The sequence below is a fragment of the Pogona vitticeps genome, chromosome 6 (assembly GCF_051106095.1).
Source record: "Pogona vitticeps strain Pit_001003342236 chromosome 6, PviZW2.1, whole genome shotgun sequence".
Classification (NCBI taxonomy): Eukaryota; Metazoa; Chordata; class Lepidosauria; order Squamata; family Agamidae; genus Pogona; species Pogona vitticeps.
The window spans coordinates 93,214,397-93,240,453 of record NC_135788.1 but is presented as its reverse complement, the minus strand read 5'-3'; the positions used below and the strand labels follow the sequence as shown (position 1 = coordinate 93,240,453).

At 46.0% G+C, this 26,057-nt stretch overlaps 1 protein-coding gene across 3 annotated transcripts; it reads right to left on the bottom strand.

Annotated features, from left to right (window-relative positions):
• Positions 1–1,007: 1,007 nt before the first annotated feature.
• P3H4 (prolyl 3-hydroxylase family member 4 (inactive)) lies at positions 1,008–19,859 on the bottom strand. Of its 3 annotated transcripts, none has more exons than XM_073004269.2 (8): positions 19,129–19,857; positions 10,289–10,438; positions 9,321–9,492; positions 8,742–8,870; positions 6,791–6,936; positions 4,900–4,983; positions 2,971–3,112; positions 1,008–2,769 (listed from the first exon to the last, which is right to left on the bottom strand). In XM_073004269.2, exons 1-8 carry the CDS (start codon positions 19,759–19,761, stop codon positions 2,744–2,746), a joined length of 1,482 nt encoding a protein of 493 aa, XP_072860370.2. In that variant the 5' UTR covers positions 19,762–19,857; the 3' UTR covers positions 1,008–2,743. The 3 variants fall into 3 exon arrangements, with proteins under 3 accessions (XP_072860370.2, XP_072860371.2, XP_072860372.2); XM_073004270.2 differs by having other exon boundaries at positions 1,008–2,415; positions 19,129–19,856; XM_073004271.2 differs by lacking the exon at positions 2,971–3,112 and having other exon boundaries at positions 1,008–2,415; positions 19,129–19,859.
• Positions 19,860–26,057: the final 6,198 nt, after the last annotated feature.

Here is a 26,057-nt window from a genome sequence, read left to right as displayed (position 1 = left end):
ACCTGGTACTCTATAGATGTGTTGGATTATAATTCCTATCATTCACAGATGGAAACTGAAACATTACCCACTAATATTAATCTAAACTAAGGTTACAACTACATGGGTAAATAGTATGGGATTTGTTGTGAAAGTAAAGCAGACACAATCAATATTTTAAATTGATCACTTGATGCAAGGGTCAATTCAAATTTGCCTGGCCGTTTTTGCTTCCGTAGCGGAATTCCTCCCCCCCCCGCCACTGGGGGTATCTACCTTTTAACTTGAAACTATTTGAATTCTGTTTTCCGTGTGCAAGCAGTTGTTTTATTCTTCAAAAGGATGGAGGGTGTTACTGTGAGTGGTATTCTGGTGATGTTCTAAACTGGGTGTGATGTTCTGGACAGTGGGAGCACCTGCCCCCGTAATCTTTCTCCCTAGTAACCCTAACATATTTTTAATTAAAAAAAAAAACCAAACTATCGAGTTTAGCATTAGAACACTTACCACTGTATTATTACTTTAGCATTAGTTCACCTCTGCATGGACAAGAAAGGAAAGATAAAAAATCAATATGAAATAACAACTCTGATAAACTATAGCACACTATTATGTTTCTGTGGTGTGCGTGTGTTTGTATGTTATGAAGGACTCTGGCAAACTGTCCCTTTTCTCTAGCATCATGTAACACTTTAAACTGCCTACCAGCTTTACAATGAAACATAAAAGGCCAGCCAAGGATCAGTAGACAGCAGGATGAAAGGAAAAAAGGGCTGTAGGCTGTGTACTGGAGGGGCCGGTGTAGATACAATCCAGTCTCCCTGTGATCACCTAATCTGAACAGAAACGTAAAATAGGCTGTGAATCAAGCCACAGCAAAGCAGAATTGCCCTGATTCAGCGAGGCAGTGTAGTCGCAGCCACAAATTAGTTTTGGGGTCCAAAAATCTTAAGAAATTAGGGCCCAGGCTCACTGATTTGGATAAATGAACTAAAGAAAAAAAGAATATCATGCGCAGACCACAGCTGTAATAGAAATGGGAGGTATTTTATTAAAATTAAACTTTAAAAAACATTTTAAACTCTGTACAAAGCTGAAAAATTAAATTATCTGAAAACACGAGTACAAAGGCAGCTCTGTGAAGATGAAAAAAGGCACACGGCAGGCCAATCTGCATGTACCTATTGGTCTGTTCAAGAACGAGGTCCAAAGTTACCCATGACTACTGAAATTTTTAGCTAGAATTTTAAAACATTACTTTTAAGTGCTACAACTGGCAGAATTTTCCACCTGGCATCCCGTAGCTCGCCCACCCCAAAATAACTTTTCCAATTGCTGGTTCTGGTGCACAATGTGAAATGTCAATTCCGGTCAGAACCATCCATGCTAGGGGTTTGTTTCTTTAACAGGCAAAGCTCTAGGACATGGGGGTGAGTAGGAAGGGAGGTAGAAAGTAGCTCAGGATCTGCTGGGGGATCTCAAGATCATTTCAAACACATCGGCAACAGTTTTTAGTTCCCAGTTGTTAAAAAAAAAAGCCAGCAGGTCCTCAAATTTCCCACTCCCAAGTTATACTGCTAAAGTAAAGAAAGCTGAATACGGGACAGAGAAGATTTATGTATGAAAGAACTGGGATCAGTTCTGGTGTGAAATGCAAATTCTTGGGCTGAGCACATGGACCGTGGCCATCAATCCTGTACGGAAGCCCAACTTTGGTTCCACCACATTGCACATGGTCCTGATCAAGTGGATCTTGAGGTCATTTCTAGTAAAAAGCAAAGGAGACCCACCATTCCTGACTTCCACCCCCTTGTTCTCCTGGAGGAAAGGGTCAATGGCTGACCTTTGGTTTTGCAGGGAACCAGTAGCACTGGGAAATTGTTCACCCTAGTGACTACCATTTGTGTACGTGTTTATGCATACACAAACACATGCTTGTGTGGGCAGTCAAGGTCCCTAGTTTCCAATGTATTTGAGGTTAACAATAAGAAAAATCAGAAGGTAAAACCAGAAGTAGATATGCTGTACTAGGCTCTCCTCTGCCCCCCTTTACCTGTGCACGGAGGTTTTACTTCCAAACCTCACAGTACTTTTTAGAGAAGTGAAGCACCATGGGATAAAAAGGAAAAGAAAAAAGGAGCTTTGGATGGCTCAGAGGTACCCATGCTCAGCTGATCCGCTCTGGGTCAGAATTAAAAGTTCTACAGGAAAGATGTTGATGGTGGAACTGTCCCAGCTTTGCTGAGCCATTTAACAGTGAAACTCTTTAAAAAAATAGCAGGAGGGCAGTGTTCTCAAGGCACAAAATGTGTTGGAATACCCATCCGGAGCACATTTGCCTGTGGTGTCAGATAGCCCGGTTCAGCTGTGCTGGGTACAAGGAATTAAGCTGCCGCCTTGCCTGCAGAAGGAATTGTACCACTCATTCGAGTCTCTCTGTGAACAAAGAACAATGTGTTAAAATAAATTGTCTCCTCACTTTATGCTGAGACAGGGGACGGGTCGCTGTCCCCAGATGGGACGGGTCGCTGTCCCCAGATATACTGCTCATGCTGGTCAGGAAGTCAATGCCGGGCTCCACATGCTCATTGGCTGCCCTCCTCCAGGATCCATGCAACATGCGCAACAACCATGCCACTAAAAAAGCTTCAGGGCTGGCAGCGTGAAGAGGGTGTTGGGTGGAGAGCGGCACAGCTGTGTACGCTGAAGTGGGAACACCTTCCAGGCTTGCACAGGAAGCCAGGCCAGCTCTCATTTCCTGTTTTCAGCTCTTGAGGTGCCTACCGGGAGCTGCCCAAATGGAGAAGCCAAACTCAGTCACAAGAAATGGATGGACGGGACGGACAGGGAAACTCAGGTGGAAGCAGGGGTGGCACACTGAGGACACAATGCAGGAGGAGAAGAGACAAAACACCAAGCAGGGAGGGAGGTGGTGAAGGAGCCCGGAGGCGGAAGAGGAAGGTGTACAGACAGGGTTGTGCCATCAGTAACCTTGATCAGCTTTATCGCCTTTGGTTCTCGGCTCCTGCCACCACTGAGAAAGGAATCCTTCTTCATAGTCCCCGATCTCCTCAAATTCAGCGTCTGATGGATATTTCGGCTCTGTTGCTTCCTCACCATCCCCTACCTCTCCCTTAGGCAGGAAAGAAAAACTGGTCACCAGAGATCTGCTCAAGAGACCACTAGACTGTTCGAGTCTACAGCTGCTCTCCTATGCTTTTACAAACATGCTGCACATGTCTAAACGGCAGTGAGCACAACACTCAGCATTATATATACACCCCTGCCAGTTTTCCATCCATACACAGGGATAAATTTTGAAATGCAGGTGCTCATCGCAACATTCCTCATGCCATCTTCCCTCCTACAGAGAGTGTAAGCAACTGGACTGTCTACTTCAACAACTAAAGAGCAGGTCTTTTATACATTTAACATATCTTACTGGGCTACTGAGACCAAACCATCGTCAAATACTTTGCATTAAAACAAGAATAGCTTGCAACAATACATTTCTCTCAATCACTGTGAAGAATATAGTTAACCTCAGATGGAGGTGCCACGTGATGTCATAGTTTCTGTTATTCACATAGTCCCGGTGCTTCACCCTGCCTAATCTGGTTCTATCATGCCAGTGCCCATATGGCTGTCAAAATAGGAGCTGAAATCATACAGAAAATGCCCACATGAAATACTAAGGCTACAGAAAAATGGGGGTGTCTGTGTTCACACACCTACGTGCATAGTGTCAGCACATGCACATATGCACGTACACACCACTGTATCCCATTGTGTTTTTACACACCCACCCACCCACCACTGTATCTCATTGTGTTTTTCTGCCAACAGGGAAGATCTGGTGGAACAAACCTCTCCTGAAACCTTCCACACACATGTCCCCCAATATGCCCTGCAGGATTAGGGCATATGTGGCGAATTGCCAGCGAAGTGGGGGGAGAAAGCATATGTTTGCATAATGGTAGATTTAGCCCATATTAATCCATATTATCAACAAATCACAGTGGCTTATGATTAAAAACAAAAAAGCCTGTGCTATTATCAAGTACAAAACAAAATAATGATTTTGAAGCCAGCACTTTTTGTATATAAGCAAAGAAAAAAGGACAATTACCTGAAGTTAGCAGCATCTAACAAGAATCCTGTAACGCTTTAAATATTAAGAAATATATTGTACTATGAACAAGTCTCATAAGAGCTGGCAGAAGCCAAGAACTTTGAATGCATGGGCAAAACACAGTATTCTATAGAACAGCCCTCACCAACTCAGTGCTCTCCAGAGATCTTGAATTACAGCTCTCTGAACCTGGCTTTTGGTTCTGGGAGTGATAGCCTAAAACCCCCGCATCTCTAAGGGCAGCAAACTCATTTTCCAAGCATGGATTATTACGTAGGCAGAGATGTAGCTAAAATTTAAGGATCTTCCCCTTCCTATTCTGTGAATGAAATACTTATTTTTCTCCACTACAGATACATCAAGCATCTCCCATCAGAAAAGCAAATGAGCTTTGGTCTATCCTAAGGGAGGGCTAAGAGATACCAACAGTCTACTCTTAAGCTACCTCTCTTCTTGTGTCTTGGCTTAGGCCAAGATGGACAACATGTGGCCCTCCAGATAATGTATGACGGTGAATGCAGATCAACAGTACTATTGATTGTGCCAGCAAGGGGTTCTATAGGGCGCATGTCCAACATTATCTGGAGAGACAGAGGTTGTCCACTCCATATTAGGGTTTGAGGTGTGCAAGAGAGAGAGAGAGAGAAACAGAGAGAAGACAGGAAGAGACTGGCTTAAAACCACCCAGCAGCCTTTGCAAGTAGACAGAGGTTTGAACTGGCTATTCCCCAGTATAACACCAAACCAACCACCACGTTGCACTAGCTTTGGGTCTCCTGAACCCTCACCTCATCATCTGGTTGGAGGTAGAGTCGGGCAAACTCCAAGAGCTTCCTCTGTGTGGATGTCTGATTGTGGTAGTGTAACGCCTCCTGTGAGTAAGGAGAGGAAGACAAGGGTCATTCACAGAAGACTAAGGTGCAATATTTTCTTAGTCTGGAACCACTCCGATGTTAACTGAAAGAAGGCATTTCCTGCTGAGAATAACTAGGTGTGCAAACACTTCCATAGCCACCTTGGAAGCGATGACACCTGCAAACCCCTGGGAAGTGCAGGAGTCTTGAGCTTCCTGTTGCTCAGATGCCCAAGGAAGAGGGTGCACAGGAAAACTATACTCAAGTGCCAGTGAGGCATCCAGCTTGCACATCTTTCCCAAAGATGCAGCTGCAGCTGCAGCAGAACAACCAAAACTGAGGTGCCCTCACAAATCTAAATAGCACCTGAGGGGTTGCAATGGGCTACCACTTGTCTCTGAACTTTCAGATCTCACATTTCCAACAAAGCCTTAGGCTTACTCCTCATCTTTAGCTTTGCTGAAAATGGGGAAATCATTCATATCCATGCTTTGGCTATGTTTCCTTTTCCTTCCCTTGCCTGATATTTCAAGCCTCATCATTCAAAAGAGTTCACCTCAAGGCAAGTTGTATTCATATCAAAAGAACCAGGGACACTATCAGACCTTGTATAAAGAGAACTCTTGTGATTCTCTTACCCCTATGATGGGTAAGCTTTTGGGGCCCAAGGGCCAGATGGCATGGCCTCCACGAAGACTCCTTGGGAAGAGTGCACGTATCAAAGGTTGTTACAGTGATGCCTCGCATAGCAATTGCATCGTATAACGATGAAATCGCTTTGCGATGAAGATTTTGTGATCGCTTTTGCGATCGCTTTCCGATGTTCCCTATGGGGGAATTTCGCTTTGCGATGATCGGTTCCCTGCTTGGGGAACGGATCATGGCAAAACAAACAGCTGATCGGTGCCTCGGAAGGGAAGGAGGGGTGAAGGGCCTGGCCCCGATCCCTGTGCGCAGCACCCCCTGGGGTGTCGAGCCAGAGAGGAGTTGCGGCGGGAGGCGCTGAAAAGGAGGAGGAGCCCACCGGGGACCGGGATCAGTCAGTGGCTGGACCCCCTCCTCGCCGGCCAAGGAGATCGGGCATCTGGGGTTGGTTTGCTGGTGGTGGCTGGTGCTCCCCTTCCCACTCCTCCTCCCCACCCCAGGCGGCTGCCTTTTTCCAGCCCGCTGCTCACCAGCCTTGGTCAGGTGTCTCCCGGGCTAGCTGGCGAGCGGCGTTAGGCTGGCACGCCCCTTCCCACCCCTCCTCCCCAACCCGGGCGGCTGCCTTCCTCCAGCCCGCTGCTCGCTGGCCAAGGAGGCCGGGTGTCTCCCGGACTAGCTGGCTGGCTGGCGAGTGGCGTTAGGCTGGTGTGCCCCTTCCCACCCACCCCTTCCCACCCCAGGCGGCTGCCTTCCAAAGACCCTCCGGCCCGCCTGTCTGTGCCCCGGGACAGCCCCGGCAAGGAGGCCAGGCACCGCCTGGGGCTGGCTGGCGGTGGAATTTTGCTTTGCTATGATCGGTTCCCGATCATAGCAATGCTTTTTTAACAGCTGATTGGCGGTTTCAAAATGGCCGCCGGCTGTTTTCTGGGACGGATTCGTTTACCGAGCAGGGAAAATGGCCACACTATGGAGGATCTTTGCTGAACTGTGAGTTTGAAGCCCATAGGAACGCATTAATCGCATTTTAATGCGTTTCTATGGGCTTTTTTGTTCCGCATAGCGACGAATCCGTATAGCGACGATTTTTCCAGAACGGATTATCGTCGCTATGCGGGGCACCACTGTATATCCAAAACGCAAAGCGGGCAAGGACACTGTCTGTTTCCCTTCCAGTTCTCACCGGTCGTGGATTGAAATCGTTCTCTTCCAAATGCCAGCGCTCCCGATGGAAACGGTAATAGGCCAGGTTCTGCTGCATGACTTCATCTCCCGGATCAAAGAGCATGTAGCTGGCGACACTCCGTACTGCGTTCTTGATATCATTCACTGTACCAAAACCAAGACACTAACTTAGTGAGAGAAACATGCTAATCACAGTATTGGACGTAGGAGGATGGGGGAAGAAAAGGAGGGGCAAGACAAATAATGACTTCTAAAAGCAGGAGTCAGCAATTTTTGGTCCTCTAGACCAGTGGTTCTTAACGTGGGCGATAATGCCCCCCAGGGGGCGATTTCATTTTTCAGGGGGGGCGGTAGAACGAAAAGGGGCGGTGTGGGGGCGCTGGAGCAGAAGGGGGTGGTAGGGGGGCGCTGGAGCAAGCCAAACCTGTGAAGATGGCTGCAGCCTTTTTACAGTGTGCATGAATATATATTTTTCTCCAATCTTAATTTAGTTTCAGAGTTTTCATCTTGAAATTTGTAGTTCCTGCATTGTGGTTTGTTTTTATGCCCTTTTTATATTTCTTTTTGCGTCTTAAAATTCGCTTGCAACTAAATCATTAAATGTTACTTTTTTGGGGCATTTCATTTTCTTGGAATTGAATTTTGTTTTCAGGGGTCACTGGATTTAAGTGTCATAAATAAATAAATAAATAAATAAATAAATAAATAAATAAATAAATAAATAAATAAATAAATAAATAAATAAATAAATATCATCGCCGCGGGGAGGGGGGCGATGATAACTTCCTCAATGGCTCAAGGGGGCGTTTCTTTCAAAAAGGTTAAGAAACACTGCTCTAGACCAGTGGTTCCCAACCTTGGGTCCTCAGGTGTTCTTTGCCTAAAACACCCAGGAGCCTTCATAACTAGCTGTGGAGTTATAGTCCAAGAACAACTGAAGACCCAAGGTTGGGAGCCATTGCTGGACGTTACTGGATTGCACCACTGAGCAGCTCGTCGCTGGTTGACCTCATCACAGCTCAAGTTCACCGATATCTGACAGGCCACACGTTGCCCACCCTGCTCTAAGCCAAGTGGTAAGATCTGGCCTGCTACCAATTTTTAATGGAAATGGGCTAAAACAATGTGCTGTTCTCTGAATACAAGGGGAGGAAAAAGCAGCTCGTTTCCATGTCTTCCGTAGGTACAAAACCGGTGGCAGTCAACGTTGGATTTTATCTCCCATAATCCCTTAACAAGACAGGTGTTCTCTGCAATTTTCAACCTCTTCTTGCCAAACAACAGTAACCTTATCACATAGGACTAAGTGATCCATGGAAGGATGAGATCTTCCCAGCCCTTTGATGAGCATCTGGAAAAATACAATAGCAAACCCTATTGTACCTAGAAGAGACAGGGCTGTATACTTGGTTCCTGATGGCTACATGTATGATCTAATACAGGGGTGGTGAAACACTGGAACTCCAGATGTTCTAGACTACATTTCCCAGAATACCCAATGTGGTTCAATAATAAAGGATTATTATCGCCCAAAACATCTGGCATGCCAAACGTTCGCCACCTGTGAAATTCTAGTGACATTAACTGTTCACCCTCTTTACTCAGAAATCTAACCACCTATGAAGCTTCCATGCTTCTTATCTGCAACCGTCAATGCTAGATGTATTTATTTTAAAAAACAGGATGCTGTTTTTTCTCAGGTAATGCTGACTGTTGGAGTGTTGCTTTTATACAGGTTGTGGGAGGTGTGTTGTGATTTTGTACAGTCATGCAGTTGTCTTTGGATTGTGTGTTTTGCAGCAGTCTGAAGAGTGCATACAATTAAACTAACCAAACTGAACTGAATCAGCTAAGGCTGGACATAGGAGAAACAGGAGTAATACACCCAATGACCAGCTCCACACATAATGGTAAACATCTCCAGATCAGCCCCTTCACCAACAACTCACATTTGTAATATGCAAACTGAAGATAGTGGTACATGGTGGCCACAAACTTCTCCACAAAGTAGCCGCCCACGTTTGGTGTCAGTTCAGCCTCACAATCCACCTTGCACTGGAGGACATCAAGAAAATGATCTGGATGGAGAGTGGTTGTTGTGGAAGAACAGGGATTGGGGGATGGAAGAAAAGAATCAAAAGAAAATGAATATAATTCCGGAGTGATTACCTTCCAATACCACTGATAAAATAGTCTTGGGTTGCCCAGTGTTACACATTGACTTGGATTCCAGAACATATAAGATTGAGATTACAGAATGTGCCCATCTGAACTGACCATGTAAACTATTCTGAGAGAGTGAAATAATTCTGCAATTACCCTGTTGTTCTTCACTGTGCTTCTGTGTTACATGTTTTATTGTTTCAAGGGGGGAAAGCTCCTCAGCTATAAGTCTGACATCTGAAAATGCCTGCCACTGGGTCACCAAGAGCTCAAAGCAGGACCAGGAGCTATGAGCTTGTCCACATGCACGATGGACACATCACTGCCCTTACCTGCAATGGCTGCCCCTGCCTCAATGCCCTTACCTGCAATGGCCGGATAGAAGTCCTTAAATTCACGGAGCTCATAGCTGCCTTCGCAGCCTGCTAGGCAATTGTCATAGGCCTTATAATAGTCAGACAGTGCATGCTCCATGTCAGCGATGCTGCTCCGGAAATCGCCACTGTTGTAGAGTTTCACTGCTCGGACAAAAACGGTCTGTTAAAAAAACAGAGAAGACACAGCAGATCAGGTTCAACAAGGGGGTCTATAAAACATGAAATCAAGACTTGCCATGCTGGATGAAACCCAGTTGTCTCTGTCCTGTTTGGCACTCTGGCCAATGTGTATTCCTTCTCTTCCTTCAAAATATAGTCAACCAGTTTAACTGTGTTCGGGGGGACCTCCTACTCATCTTGTTGATTGGGGCCCAGAATGTCTGCCCTGATGGCCCTATGGAAGGGTTTTTTCTTGTATGCAACATGCATTTGGGGGCCTTCCTGCTCATCTTGCTGAGTAAGACCCTAGACATCTTCCCCCAAGTCTTGGCCTGATGTCATCACTGACTAGAACTTCTAGATAGCTCAGTGGTCTAAGCATCTGGCTGCAGAGTCAGAAGTTGGCAGTTTGATTCTCCACTGTGCCTCCTTGACAAGGGTTGAACTCATTGATCCATGGGGTCTCCTCCAGTTCTGCCATTCTAAGATGATGATAATGATGATGATGATAACAGTGAAGGCCACTAACCTAGCATGTTAACGTCATCTGAAATAAACTCAGAAGAATGAGCAACAGAAGAAAAAGTTTCCTAAAACAGGGTAACCAATTATTATCACCACACAACCCTCCTCCGCTTCTCCCCCACACTCTGCATTTGTGATACCAAACATATTGGGATCATTTTTGCCATGTTCAAGATACTTGTTGCTTTTGCAGTCTGCCATTTGACTTCATTTGGCAACTGATCCAGTCTTCCCTCTCTCTCTAGTACCCAAATGTTCGTCCTTCCAGTTACCTCATAGGGCTGTGCTTCCAAGTCTACAAGGTACTCCTCTACGTCCACCATCGTCTTGTAATAATTCAGGTACTTCTGGGTCATCTCATGCTTGGGATTCTTCTGCAGGAAAGTGTGAGCAGCTGACACGGCTTTCTCAATCTTATTTGCCTGAGAAAAGTACAAAGAGCCTGTTAAAGGCAGAATTTGTTCACATTTTCAGGCCCTGGATACACTTTCATCCAAACTGGAGCCAATTTAATTTCTTTTCTTATCTGGTCACTTCTTTTGTATCTGCACTGTATTGCTGCTGTACCACATCTTGATGATGGGTTGCAAACCACATTTAAAAACGTGTGGCTTAGGCCACAATGGGGATTTCCTGGTTTACGGGCTAGATCAGACCCATTTGATCTTCCCGTCAGTGTCATAGAGACAAATTCTGTACCCAGTGCCATGCTCCAAAGGACAGTTCTAAAAGGCAAGCACCTACATATGTTAGTCAAAACGAAAACAACCACCCAAAACATTCTAGCAGTTCTTAATGCCAACAGAGCAGGTATTTTGCAAAGCTAATGGGTTTTGACTGCTCGTTTCAATACTAAAATGTGTTGCATTATAGGAGGGATGAGCTGGAACAATACATATCTGCTATTTTGCCTCCAGCTATTGTGCAGATGGCAATTAAAGTCGGATGGAACAGGGAGCAGTGACAGAATATGTCACTTTTTCTGCTCATCTAAATAAATAAAATAAAATCTGATACTCTGATATTACAAGCCTTGGCTACAGTACACCATGGCTGTCCATTCAGTCCATTGCTTCTCTTCCCCAGCTCACGCCCTCAACCATACCACTTTACTTATCTCTTTTCCAAAGCACTCTGGCAGTGTCTAATCCAAGCCAACCAGAGAGATCTCTCTAAATTGCTACTCCCACACTTGTATATATAATGATGGTGTAGCAAATGAGAAAATCGTTGCAATTCACATATCTCAAAGGGAATTGAGGTGGAGATCATGTAGAGCACTGGTTCTTAACCTTGGGTTACTCAGGAGTTTTGGACTGCAACTCCCAGAAGCCTTCATCACCAGCTGTGCTGACTGGGGTTTCTGGGAGTTGCAGTTCAAAAGCATCTGAGTAACAAATGTACATACAAGCAGCATCACATGTAAAATTCTACATACAGTATGAATTATGCATGTGAGCACACAAGTATGAAACTGAGTTCAATATCCCCACTGCTTGCCAGGAGTGATATGAATTCAAACAAATCAGTCTGAGGAGCCAATGCTCATCATGCATATATGTAGATTAAAAAACTAAATGACAGCATCTGGGGGCTGGTCTAGACTGAAATATATCTAGGCCAGCATCCTGTTGCTTTGCACTGCATGAAGAAAGGAAACTGTAGAAGAGGCTACAGGTAACTGAGAAGGAGTTAGTTGAATATTGTTCTTGTGGCTAGCATTTTGTCGATTAGCCGCAATTGTTTCCAGAATTTCTCTTCCAATTACAGTATAAAGGAAGAGAACTCTGGCTTTGAAAGGTCCCATACATTCAGCAATCTATAAGTTCCATCTGTTAGAAAGCTTTCCTAAAAAAGCCCCAACATGGCTGGTGATCAGAAAACCATCTGTTTCACAGCGAAACCTCAGAAGATGGACTGGGGTGCCAGATTTTAGCCCGGTAGCTTTCAGTGTAAGGGCTTAATCTTGTAACATACAAAGCAGTGACAATAAGTTTGATTCTGAGCATGTGTAGAGTGTCTTTCTTCCCCCCCCATGCTCAGCCACTGACAGCATGCATGACCAAACTTATAGCGGAAGGCAGCTGGAAAAAATATGTGGCAACAAAGAGGAATTCAGGCCAACAGCCACGTGCGGTTTCCTTGAATAAATTGCCTGATTTTCCTGCCTGCTTGAAATAGCAAAAATTATCATGCTGAATCTTAACAAGTCACACGTGTTATTACGCCGCTACCCATTCAAGCTTACATCCTAATAAAATTTGTTAAGAGTGCAGTGACACTTTAAGGACTTTGTTGTTGTTTTTCCAACAAACCAACACACCTACCCCTCTGGACATTAAAAAATAATAATAATGGTGGGTTTCTAAGCAAGGAGCAAAATGCAGAATACACAACCTGTGAGTCACAAGTTGGGCAAGCCTGCTAGATCATATCGTCTGGCAGCTTCATTTCACTGCTATCATTTTTTTGGTGTTTAAAAGAAAAAACTCATACTGTACCAACAAGAAGCCTCCCTTACCACTGATTGTTCTCAGATATTCCATCAATTGATCCAGCCTGCCTTTTTTCCAACAACAGTGGACACAGTTTCGTCCCTTGAGCGCTGTCTTGAGCGCTGCCTGGAGGCCGTTCAGCAATAGATGCAGGAGAATGGACTGAGGCTGAACCCGGGCAAGATGGGAGTCCCTCGGGTGGGTGCCCCAGGCATCAGTGGTTTGGGAAACTTCCTCTCTTTTTTTGGGGGGGGGGGAACTCTTACCACCAAGACTGAGGTTCGCAGTTTGGGTGTACATCTGGACCTGCCGTTCACCATGGAAACCCAGGTGGTGTCAGTGGTCCAATCTGCACACTTCCATCTTCGGCGGATTGCCCAGCTGCATCCCTATCTTGATGTGGGAGCACTCACCACTTTGGTCCATGTGCTCGTAGTCTCGAGATCAGACTACTGTAATACACTTTACATGGGGCTGCCTTGGAGACTGACGCGGAAACTCCAGATGGTGCAGAATATGGCAGCTAGACTTCTTACAGGGGTGAAAAGGTACCAACATATTTCCTCCATGCTGGCCGCCTTACATTGCCTACCCATTCCGTGTTTATTTCAAAGTCTTAACTATGATATATAAAGCCCTAAACGGTTTAGGACCTCTATATCTGGCAGAGCGCCTCCTCCCACCCAGTTCTGCCAGAGTCACTCTTTCCAGCCAGGCTGGGCAGCTGAGGGGCCTAACACCGAGGGAGGTCCAGAAGGAAAGAACAAGGAACCGGGCCTTCTCAGCAGTGGCCCCTCACCTCTGGAACAACTTGCCCATGGAGATCCGCCTGGCTCCCTCTCTGGGTGTATTAAGGCAGTGGTCCCCAACCTTGGGCCTTCAGATGTTCTTGGACTACAACTCCCAGAAGCCTTCACCACCACCTCTGCTGGCCAGGATTTCTAGGAGTTGAAGTCCAAGAACATCCGGAGGCCCAAGTTTGGGGACCACTGCTTTAAGGGCAAGGATAGTGACAACTACAACTTCCAACAGCCCTAGTCATTACAGCCAATTGTAAGGGATAATGGGAGTTGTGATGTGCGACCAGGGCCCCACGTTCCCCGTTCTTGCTTTAAGTTCAAAGACGAATGTTGAGATTATCATAATACTGAATTCTGAACACAGTGTTAATACTAGTAGAGGAGGTTCATAAAACTGAACCCAAAGAATGCCAGTGACCTGGCTTTATAAAAATTGGGCATTCAATAAGCCTCTGAATCAGCATTACAAATTGGCCTGCCTCCTATATAAGTCATTTGCCCAACATAAGCATTTTCTAAGATTTGGCCCGATAGTGATCTTTTGCTCATCAATAAGGTTTCTCTAACCCACACCCACGTCTGCTGTTCTCATTATGGTGTTAAATGCCAGGGTGCTGACGTGGGGAAGGAAGGCTTACCACCAGGCACATCCCTGCTCTAGGGCGAAGAAAGAAATGACTATATTTAGGGAGAGCAAAATACAGAGGCAGCTTTCTATCTGCAGAGTTTCTAAGATTCTCTACTGGACTAAGCATACTCCTTAACAAAGTGTACCTCATATTTGAAAAGGGACATATCTGAAAATTTCTTTTTTAAAGAAAATGAGCTCTTTTTTAAAAAAAGCAAAAATAAAAAGATCTAGAAACTTGCTTTAAAAATAGAATAAGGCCATTCTACTAGTGGACTAGAGACGTGGTGGCACTGCGGGTTAAACCACAGAAGCCTCTGTGCTGCAAGGTCAGAAGACCAGCAGTCGTAAGATCGAATCCATGTGACGGAGTGAGTGCCCGTCACTTGTCCCAGCTCCTGCCAACCTAGCAGTTTGAAATGAGAGTAGATAAATAGGTATGAACTCAGCAGGAAGGTAATGGCCTTCCGTGTCTAGTCGCACTGGCCACGTGACCACGGAAGATTGTCTTCGGACAAAATCCTGGCTCTATGGCTTGGAGATGGGGATGAGCACCGCCCCCTAGAGTCGGACACGACTGGACTAAATGTCAAGAGGAACCTTTACCTTACCTTACTAGTGGACTACCAGATTGCACAAGTACCTAAGTCTTTATTCTGCAAACTCCAACTGCACCCATGACGTTTTGTTAAGAAATGACGAGTCAAAAATAATCAGACCTGCAATATGAATGAACAGCAAGGATCCCATCCATTTTCTCTTTTCAGAAGTCCTCCTTTAATGCTTCCTCAGTCTAAGGAATCACAACATGCTTTAGAGTGGTGCAGACTTAATTTGTACCTGCATTTACCCAGACTGGTTTAATTTCAGGATCGGTTCAGGCAGGCTGGCCCTATATATCACTTTACTCAGTACTGACCCTTTCTACTGGGGGAAGAAAAAGCTATTAATTAGTACTATCATTAGAAATCAGCATTTACTTTCCTTCTCTTGATGCTAGCATGAGCAACTTTGGACCTTCAAACATATATATTGCCCACATTTCCCACCAGTCCTAGTCCATATACTCTAGTCAAGAGTAAGGGATCATGAGAGATATAGTCCAAAAACATCCAGAAGGCCACAATTGACCATTTGATGTATGATTTCAGACCCATCCCACCCCTTACATTGTTCACTGTTCCAGGCAACTTTAATCCCGTACCACCATAAAAGGGTCTTGGTCTCCCTCTCCTATTATTGGGAAATAAAACCAAATTTACCCTCTGTCACGGGTATACAATCTATTTTCACTGCCAGGCCAAGGGCTCCTGTTCTGACCCTATGACGTGCAGGGCAGAATGCCTATTGCCCATCTTATTTCAACTGGAAGGAAAAAAAAATTGCAGCCAAAAGATTTTACTGACACGTATGCAGAGTCTGGCACGTATAGGGAAGTGGTGGCGTTGCGGGCTAAACCGCAGAAGCCTGTGCTGCAGGGTCAGAAGACCAAGCAGTCGTAAGATCGAATCCACGCGACGGAGTGAGCTCCCGTCGCTTTGTCCCAGCTCCTCACCAACCTAGCAGTTCGAAAGCATGTAAATGTGAGTAGATAAATAGGTACCACCTCGGTGGGAAGGTAAACAGCGTTCCGTGTCTAGTCGTGCTGGCCACGTGACCACGGAAACTGTCTTCGGACAAGCGCTGGCTCTATGGTTTGGAAACGGGGATGAGCACCACCCCCTAGAGTCGAAAACGACTGACTAAAATGTCAAGAGGAACCTTTACCTTTTTATGCAGAGTCACTCTAAGAGTCCGGCAGCTTGTAGTAGTAGTTTCCACTGTCAACAAGCTAAGCCAGTAGAGAAATTGAAAAGAAAAGACTGAGAACTTGTGAGGAGAAACCACCCATTACTAAGATGTTATTCCAAACTGCTTCATGGACAGCAGTAAGCTCCCTATGGCTGGTTCACTCTAAAGGCAAACCTCCTGCCTCCTTCACACCACGGAAGAATCCACCTCAGGGGCGGGTGGGCGGGCACAGTTTTGCTCAAAGAACCCCACGATTCGTTCAGTATCTCTCCAGCATCCCTTCCATAAATGGGCACCTAACAAACAGACTCGAACTTCACACTGCCAATGGTTTGAAAGACTGGAGAAGTTCAGGAATCAGTCCCACCTGCCCAAAACCATGGCTGCGTCTCTGCGTCTCTTTGAGAAAACTGAAAGAGTACAGATAGATGCCTTTGGGTTGGGATAAGTGACATCTGAATGCTTTGGTAAAGGAGGACCAACAAGGGGAATACCTCTTTGGTGGAGGTGGGGGGAGAAGAGAGTGGGCAAGACCCCAAAGACGAGGCGCTGTTGGCAAAAAAAAGTGCAGCATTGAACTTCCTTGGGGGCCCAGATGTAAAACTCCAGCCATCCACTTGGCTAGAAGGCAAATGTAAAGGGGAAAAAAAAGGCAAGATAAAAAGAATATGAAATGTTTTCAGTAGGTAAATGCTAGACGGGACACAGAGGGGACATAACTGCACTTTGCTTAACTGTCTCAAAGGGGACAACTTTGTGCATGACATTTCTGCACGGCAAAGCAGTTCTGTATAGGAGCTTGGCACGCAACGTCCCCTATTGCAGACTATCCCATCCAACAAGTGTGCAGAACGGTGGGTTTGCTTCAAAAAAAGAGAGAGCAAACCTCCCCCAGGGAAAGGCTGTTAGGTGTTATAAATCTACACACATTTTTCACATTAATCCCTACATGGAAATTTTGGGTCATGTTTTTTTTTAAAGGGATCAACTCTGTATGAAGAATGGTAAATGGTATACGTAAAACAGAATGAAAATATGGCTACTCAAAGACTTGAGATGGGATCCGATTGATGCAGCATATTCACGTCTAAACAGCCAAAGTCTAAGGATACAGTACTTAAATGAGAGACAAGGAGGGTCTCATGGTTAGGGCAGTGGCTCCCAACCTTGGGTAACCCAGGAGTTCTTGGGCTGCAAATCCCTGGAGGCCTCAGCACTAGCTGTGCTGGTCAGGGCTTCTGGGAATTGCAGTTCAAGAACTCCTGGGTTACCCAAGGTTGGGAACCTGTGACTTAGGAGATCCAGGTTCAAAGCCCTCCTGAAGCATGACATTCCCTGGAGGACTTTGGGCCAGGCAATCTCCTTCTCAGCCAACGAATGCAAAACCCACACATGGGATTGTTTCATGGAAGTTTTCTATCCACATTATCTCATGCTGTGTTCCTATTTGGAGAGCTGTGCTTGACCTTTCCCTTTAAATTTCAGTCTGCAACAGCCCCACAGGGGCCACTGTGTAGATGATATTAGAGGGGTGAAGAGCAATGTATCTCTCTTTGAGCAAGAGAGGTAGGACATCCATGTCACCGATTTAATTTCAACTAATAAATATAATAAACGTAGCAAAGGAAGCTCCCTTAAGAGCAGCAACACACATTTTGACATGCACATTGGAAATGACGTGATGTCTTGCACGTAGGCTGCAGTTTATGATTCACAGGCTTGCTCCAGAAAAAACACCACAAAGTGTACACACGTGGAGGAGCGGTAATCAATCACAACTCTCCAGCTGGAATTGCAAAGTGAGATGATGTGGATAGAAAGTTTTAATGAAGCAACCACACATGTAGATTTTTTTCATTCAGTGGCCATAATACTAGAGAAATGCAACCCAACTACAGCCCCTTTACCTCTATATACAACGAGCAAAATGACATGCAGTATATTTGCTGTGCAGAAATGTCTCTCTTCAGTTACTGCTGATTGGAACCTGGCTTCTGATGTATACAATGGGAACAGCAAGATAAGTACTTGCCGTTCATTTGGGAAGGTATGTGTAGCTCATATGATTAGGCTACAACTGCTATCAGCCCAGGTGACAGGCCAGCCTAGCATCTGGAAGGCCACAGATCCTTCCTCTTTAAAAGTCATCATGACTGTTAGCTCTTATCAGGATGTCTGAATAGTGAGCTGTTCTCCACTGAGCGGTCTGAATGTTCTACTGACAAATTTGAGCAGTGATTCACCCTAAGTTCCAAAAAGCATCCGCCTGGAAACAGCTGCAGCTAAACTCTTTTCCGCCCATGGAAATATCAAAGTGGCAGCGATGGATGTAATAGGCAGAATCCCATGTACTGGCCAGTGCTTCGTTTTAAGAGGAAGCCCAAAGGTTTCTGGAAAGAGCACCCTCTGCTCTAGAAACTCTGCCACCTAATACATGAAATATGAGGACTCTCTCCAGTCACTCAGGGGGAAGGAAAATCACTGTTCCAGCTCAGGAATGCTTCGACCTATGCCAGCACTGAATCCTGCTGCTACTGAAACCACATGCCAGAACAAAATTCTGGTGTAAACTAAGCTCCTTCTAACACAAAGGGTGAACTTCTTTCATAATGGGCCAACTCAAATGCTTTCAACTACAAATCCCATCCTCTTCAGTCAGCAAGGCCACTGGACAAGGATCATAGTAGCTGAAGTCCAAAACATCTGCATGTTATCTGGGTACCTACCCCCCCCATCTATGCTTAGGAGTTTCCAGCCTGCAGGAGATAAATGGGCCACACAGGGGTGTACAGTGGTGCCTTGCTAGACAGTTACCCCGCATGACAGTTTTTTCGCTAGACACTGGCTTTTTGCAATCGCTATAGCGATTCGCAAAACAGTTATTCCTATGGGGGAATTTCGATTTTTGCTAGACGACGATTTTAACAGCTCCCTCCGCACTCGCAAACAGGTTTTTTCTGGACCTAAGCTTCGCAAGACAGCGATTTAAACAGCTGATTGGTGGTTTGCAAAGCGTCTTTCTTATGGTCGATTTTCGCTAGACAACAACAATTCTTCCCCATTGGGAAGGTTTCAATGCATTCCAATGGGGAAATGCTTTTCGCTAGACAATGATTTTGCTAAACAGCAATTTACTCCCGAATAGCTTTGCACAGAACTAAGTTGCATTTTCTATGCCCTGTGACAACATTTCTAGTGGTACATCTGACCCCCCTCACCTTGCCGTGGCCCTATCCACTACCCTTATAATCCTACCCACAAACGCCATACAATCTCCCAAGCCTCACCATAATTAGAACTCAGCTCCCTGGCCCAAAACAAGACCCCCCTCCCTCCTACCCTAAAGAAACCCAACCTAGGTTCTTAGGAGTGGGCTCCGCACCCGAGCTAGGGCTCACCTTGAAGAGGGCATAGTGCAGGTACTGATAAGGGAGGCGGCGCTGGAAGTCCCGCAAGGTCTCGACGGGAGGATAGCTGAGCTGAAAAACGGGCAAGTCGCGCTTGCACCGCCTCAGGCAAGAGGCGCGCCGCAGCACCAGCCCGAAGAGCTCCATCTCGCGCAGCCATTCCTCCGGGGCGCCCCCTGCAGGCTCGCCGACCTCGGCGCCACCGGGCTTGGCGCTCTCTCCCAGCGCAGCAGCGCCTGGTTGCCCCGGTGCCTCCAGCGCCCAGGCGCTCCGCGCGCCCTCTGCAGACTCCCCGAGAGCGGCTCCCGGGCCGCCACCTCCTCCGGCTCCTCCGCCAGCCTTCTCCTCGCTCTGGGCGCATTCCTTGTGGCAGTGCGCCTCGCTGTCCCGGAGCAGGCGGTGGAGGCGCAGGCTGGCCTCCAGGTAGCGGCTGCTCTCCTTCCAGTTCTCGCCCTCGTACTGCTCCAGCGCGTAAGAGTAGGCGCTCTGCAGGGGCATCAGCTCGGCTTCGGGGAACCCGCGGAAGCTGTACTTCTCGTACTGCGCCCGGGCTCGAGGCGCCGCCGACGCCGCCAGGAGCAGCAGGAGAGCCCGCAGGAGCCCCCGGCTGCACCGCCGCGCCATGCCGTCCCTCCGCCCGGCGGCTCCGTGGCTGAAAGCTGCCCAGCCGCTTGGAGGCCCATCGGGAGTCTCCGGGAAGCAGGGAGGGAGGGAGGGGGGAAGGAAGACGGAGGCCGCCCCAGACGGGATTCTGCCGGGTCTTAGTGCCGCAGTTTCCTCGGCAGCCCATCTGCCCGCCAAGAAAGGCGGGCCTTTCCACCATGAAGTGCCTGAATTACAACTTACTGGGGGGGGGGGGGGGGAGAACAAAAAACTCCCCTGGAAAAAGCGAGGGTGGCAAACTGCGCGCGGTGATCCTCCCGTCGTGAGCAGCTGTGCTCCAGAGTCAGCCGACTTTGGTTGTGGGAATATTGCATCGAAGAGACCCGTTCTTATTAGAAATCATGAATGCTAGATTCTAAAAACAAAACGTTGTTCCTTCTTTTCTAAAAAGGGCAAAGCAATTTATGATTCAGATTCAGTCATACAGTAAATCCACTGAAATGTATGGGACACCAATTGGATGCCGGGGCCTTAAATCCCATGGATTTTAATTGGGGTACCGAGGCAGGCCAGCAGGCACTACTTTACACGGGAGCTAAGAGGACTAGTAATGATGGGCTGTTGGATGACCCTTGGTAGGGCCGGCCTAAGTCAGATGCTGCCTGGCAGCACCTAACAACAAAGACTGAAAGCATGCTTAGATCTAGTTCTGTAATGAAAACTGTATATTATATTATGTGTTCTGTCACATACTGGGTTTAGAGCCCTAAACCCAGAGGGGCCCTTAAACGACGTTAGTCTACTTTTAAAAATGTGGTGAACTGTCTTCTGCGTTGAAGAAGATAGCAGCAGTTACTCAGACCTTGTTGCTGGTTGCGAAGGGGTCGCCTTAACATTCGTATTTCAGCTCTGAAGTACAATATATATATATAATTCTTCCAGCTTCCGCCTATAAATTTGCCTCCTGTCCTCAGGTGCTGTGAAGGTTATTGTGTTGCCACCAGCACTGAAGTAAAATTTAGCTGCCAGTCCTACAGTATTGTGTTGGGGTTTTTTTGCATGTGGAAGGGGAAGGAATGTGCTGCTTTGCCTCTACTAGCAATGTGCCTCTAACATTCTTGATTTCTAGCAAAGATTTGTGGAGCTGAGGTATTCCCCAAGTCTCTTTGCCTTCTGCAGGTCACCTCTGGCCCCTCTCCCCTTTTCTTTCCTGCTTCAGCCCTCAAAAGTTGTGACCATCGGTTTGCCTTGGCCTCACTTATTATTAAGAGTTCCTGCACTGGAGACCTTGGCAACTGGAAGGATGCTCCATCACTACATTCCTGCAAGAGAGAACTGCAAGACGGAGCAGCAAGCAGCATTTACTACCCTGTCGATGGAACTCTGAAAACTAGGTCAGAGAGATTGTATTGTCTGGGTGCAAAGCGTAGTTCCAGCTTGAATGCACACCCAACTTTTGCCAGCTGTCTTTCATTTTAAGTTCCATTGCAAAGTTTTTTGAAGCATATTTCAATGGACTAGAAGGTTCAAGGGGATGCTTTCAGGTTTTTTAAACAAATTAGTCTGAAATTCAATGATGGGTAGAGGTTGCAGAAGCCAGCACAGGAGTTCAGAGGAGAGTGTGCTTAACTCTCAGACTTACGGATTTACCCGCACTAATTTAAGAAATGCCACCTTCTTAATATATCTGTGATTTATAATTTGACCCAGACTGCAACCAAATGACAAGTTGCATGGGATGGGGTGGAGGGAAGAATTTAAAAAAACATGTCTCCCATTTTAGACATTTTTCTTTTCCTTATCCCCAATCTTGGTGTAATGGAGCCAGGATTTGCAGGATCAAAACACTAAGAGGCCTTTTCTTTTCTTTTTTTAAATTAGAAGGCACCATTATCTCATCTTCAGGTTTTCCTGTGCTTTCTGAGATTGGCTGCCATTCTCTCCATCATCCCTCAGTACCAAGAGGGCTACTGGATATTCCAGGAATATCTGGAAAGGTGCTGACCCCTCCTATGTAATGGCAACTAAGTCTAATGTCCAGTGGCAGTGGCAAACATTTAGTTATGGTTGAGGAGAGGTCCATGTTGTCTCCCTTGTAGAAATGAATGGCGGAGGCTGTGCTTTTTCTCTCTCCCCTACTTAGGGCAATCTGTGTGTGTGTGGCTATTGTGCACTGATGCTGCACTTTTGTCTCCTAATCCTCCCGCCTGTCAGGGAGCACTGAAGTGTGAAGTCTAGGAACAGGTCTTAAAAAATGTCTGACGTGGCTTCCTGTCTGGGCTTTGGAATGAGGGCTTTGGAGAGCAGTCAAAAGCAAGAGAATCTCATAAAACATAAAGAGCTGGAAATCTATAGCTAGATCTGTCAGCCATGCTAGCTCCCAGTACAGCTTGAAAAAATTACCTTTATTTTGGACTACAACTTTTACAAGTCCCTAGTCAGCACAGTGAAGGATAACGAGAGTTGCCAGTAGCCCGCCTGGCTGGGAAATGATAGGTATTTACAGATTGGAAAAAGTAACTTTTCCAAGCTCTCCACCAACGACTTAAAGGCATATCCTCCCATATCTTTTCAAAAGATAATATTGTCAGAGACCACTTAGGAATTGTTCCCCTTAAGGCAAGAAGCATTCTACTTGTTAACACAATTGTCATGTGTACAGTTTTGTGTAGCAAAATATGGTAGAATATAAATGGCTGAGGAGGAGCTGTTGCTGTCCTTTGGGGTTGTATAAGAGGATTCTAATTTAAACACCTGCTGGTTAATTCTCAAGGGTAAAGAACAAAAAGAAAACGTAAAGAAATTTTGTTACACCATGCTCAAGTGGAACCCTTTCCTAACAGATGATGGGAGGGATTAGATGGGTATTTGTCCTGCTGTTTGTGCCTTGTTTTTCCGCTGTTCCTTTCCGTATTTATTCCATCAACTACACAGTGTAGTTAAGTGCTAATCACAAGTAGCTCTGATATTTTGGCATGAGCATGTGGTGTATTTTGTTCAGCTGGTAGGGCTTGTGTGTTTTTTGTATTATTTCAACTTGCCTCAATAAGTATTGCTTTTTGCTTTAGTCCTTTATTGCCATTGTTGGGAGTGTCCAGGGGACATCAGTAGAGACACAAACCACCAATGGTAGTTCATCAGGGTTCAGGGATATCTGTGAACCATGAATTTACAATTTTTCCCAAACTAACTACAAATTGGTTTGTTCCATTCGTTGTTTCTTTTTAAGATGGCCCAATGGTGGGCATGCACACAGGCATACTGTAAATAAAAAATATATATTTTTAAGGCAGCTGGCTCCCACAGGTCAGTGGCCTCTGTGCATGTCCCTGCCTGTCAGCTGACAGGCCGACTGCATCATCATAGGACAAACTTGTCTGTGATCACACTCTAGGTTGATTGATGTATCTTCCTGTCCTTGCAGAGGCCTGGTCCATCTTCATCCATTGCTATCGAGGTGAATGGACCAGCCTTCTGCCTCGAGCCAATTCTTTGGACTACAGCTTCCAGATCCCTTCCTAAGGGACTATGTTTGCTTGGGGGTGGAGGTAGGATCTGTGTGTTGTAGTTTCCCCTCCCCCCCAAGAGTAGCTTTTAACTCAGAGAGAAGTTCTCCTCTGTGTCTTCTCTTTGCTGCTGAATTAATTCCTCACTACCTCTGAACTGTTGTGCTGAAGTGCATGAATGAACTGACTCATGAATTTTGTGACTATCCAAGCTGCTCTTTCGGTCTCTCTCAGCTGTGATGACTATAGCCTTGTGGCTTTAATTACTTTTAAGGTTTGGGGAGACGTTATCTTTTTTTTAATAGTGTACTGCTGGACATACCATATTTCAAAGGTGCTCCTCAGTCCATATCCAATTTAGAAATAACCATAAAAGGAATAAGTCCCTCAACAGGTAGCACTTGGAAAATGACAGATGGCAGACCTCCAAGGCAATTACAGGGATCTATTCACCTCTGCAACCCTAGATCTTTTTAACTGGAAATAATGCTTACAATTTTTAAGGAGTGTATGTTCAGCATTCTCTGAGCTTCCCAGGCAAACTAGGCTACTGTCGGAACTGGGGCCATGCCGGAACGCTGCAAACTTGGTGGAGGCAGGATCAGCCACACCTCTCTGGGAAGAACTGCTCTAAGGTTTGCAGGACTGGGCCCTTTCCCTGCAGCTGTTGCCCAGCTCCTCAGGAGTAGTGCCACCTATGAAAGCTGAGGACTGGGCTATATAAGAACAGGCCTTTGCCTCAGCAACAAATGTCTCTGGTCACACTGTGGTATTGTTCCTGCCACCTTGATATGGTTCCTCTTGGCTTTGATCCCTGGACTGTCTGACCACAATTTGCATTATCCTTCTACTCTGCTGCTGTTTGGACTCCAGACCCCTGCTGGTTGGTCTCGGCTTGGGCTGTGGGGTTGGTTCTGCCTTGTTTCTGCAGTCTTGCTCTGGACTGGGTCCTGGTGCATCTTCTACAGAACTGTGACAGGTGCAGTCTTTGATCCAGAAGCTAGGCCCAACTCCCTTTCTTCAATTTGTGAACCGACCACTCACACAGAGATACTGCCTCCTTTATTTTATTTTTTTACAGGCATAAAATGCATGAAAAACTACCCAGAAATGGGTAAAATGCTTATAAAACAATGATTCTGGGCTGCTGCATCCTTCTGCTACTCCTTTCCTTGTGTCTTGGTCTGTGCCGTTACTGGTCACTTAGACATCTTCTCCCACATCTTCAGAGCTTCGGCGCCCAAAGTCCATCCAGCTAGGGAAATGAGTATCAGCGTCCTGCAGATTGTTCTCCCGGGCAGCCAGCTCACCTGGTGGAGAGAGCAAACACAGTGAGTGGTTAATGGAAGGCCCCTGTGGTTTATGGATCAGCTAAAACTACCTTGAATTTCTGATACTTTCTAAGCCCAGTTCTCAACCTTGGGTCCCTAGATGTTCTTGGAGTGCAACTCCCAAAAGCCTTCACCACTAGCTGTGCTGGCAGTTACAGTCAAAGAATGTCTGGGGTTTCAAGGTTGGGAACCACTGCTCAGTGATTAGTTATCTTGTACTTGGTAACACACCTAGAGGGAAGCCAATGAGCTCCTCAGTTCCCCACCATCACTTTCTACCCATGGATAGCAATGTGCCTGAGGAGGAAAAGTGTCCTGTTTATATGTAGGTTTTACATATGAGCAAGAACCATGGAAAACTCTGCTTCTGAGTTACCTGGAGAACTTACAGGTAAGTATTTTAAAAAACCAAAACCAACAGTAAATATTAAAACATTCAGAGACGCTACATTTCTAGTCCTGGGGAAGACAATATAAAACCCCAAATCAAGCCGCCTTGAGGTGAAACATGCAGAAGCAGTGTAATGGTTTAGAGTTAAAGGGCCAGATGTTATGTTCAATTTGGAAGATTCCCAGAGGACATTTTGTGACCCGGATGGCTGCTTTCAAAAGGTTGCATTTGGGTTCATCTGAATATCTGCCTTCCCTCTCTAGGACTGAGTTCTAAAAAACAGAACAGCAAATTATTTTGTAATGTTGATGTGGAAGCTCTGTCTGCTGATCCCAGTTTATTAGCCTTCTCTCAACACAGCAGTCCGATACCCCATCCTGAAAAATTAAATAAGTCGGAATAAAGAATAACAGATATGTGCATGAATGTTTACACCACATATTTAAAACTTAAGAACCCTAAAGGGAGGGAAGGAATGAGCAAATATTGGACTTAGCGTTGTGCCTTGTCATGTCTGCCTGTTGTTTCACAAAACAATGGGTGAGCCTTGTGGTTGATGTACGTACATGTGTTGTGAGCTCCCTTTTTATAAATCTTACCTTCCCCAATATGTCTCCAACTACAGTAGCCATCAGCCCCCCCCCAATACTGACTTACGTTTTATGGGAACCATGATAGAATATGCTGGAGGGTACCAAGTAGGGAAATCCTGTGTTCTGTATCTTTTTCACACTCTGAATGAAAGCAGCTCTCCACTGAGACAGACAAGCAATGTCCAACACATTACAGTAGGAAGAGAGCATTGTGCAAAGTCTGTTACCTGCATAGAGGTGAGGCAAAAACTGGGAGATCAAGTGTTTCTGGTCCAAAGATAGATGTCCTGGCCATTCCCGCTGGACAAGCCTCCCATTGCCACTCCGCAGCATCCTGTCTGGTCCTGTTACAGCTTTGGCTTGCCTGCTTAACCCATCGTCCCCTTGGGGTTGGTACAACATAGATACAGATCTTGCGAAGCTGGTGCCTATACAGGTGACCAGCAGCAGGCTGGCAAGTATCTTGGCATGCATATCTGGCAGGGAATGTGAGAAG

What these genes read in the sequence shown, in the direction of transcription:
- P3H4 (XM_073004269.2), bottom strand. Translation starts at nt 19,761, where the DNA reads ATGGCGCGGCGGTGCAGCCGGGGGCTCCTGCGGGCTCTCCTGCTGCTC. An exon ending in TGCACTATGCCCTCTTCAAG is followed by an intron (nt 10,439 to 19,128) that starts GTGAGCCCTAGC and finishes TACTTTTCTCAG; the next exon opens with GCAAATAAGATTGAGAAAGC. An exon ending in ACCTCCAACCAGATGATGAG is followed by an intron (nt 3,113 to 4,899) that starts GTGAGGGTTCAG and finishes TTCCTGCCTAAG; the next exon opens with GGAGAGGTAGGGGATGGTGA.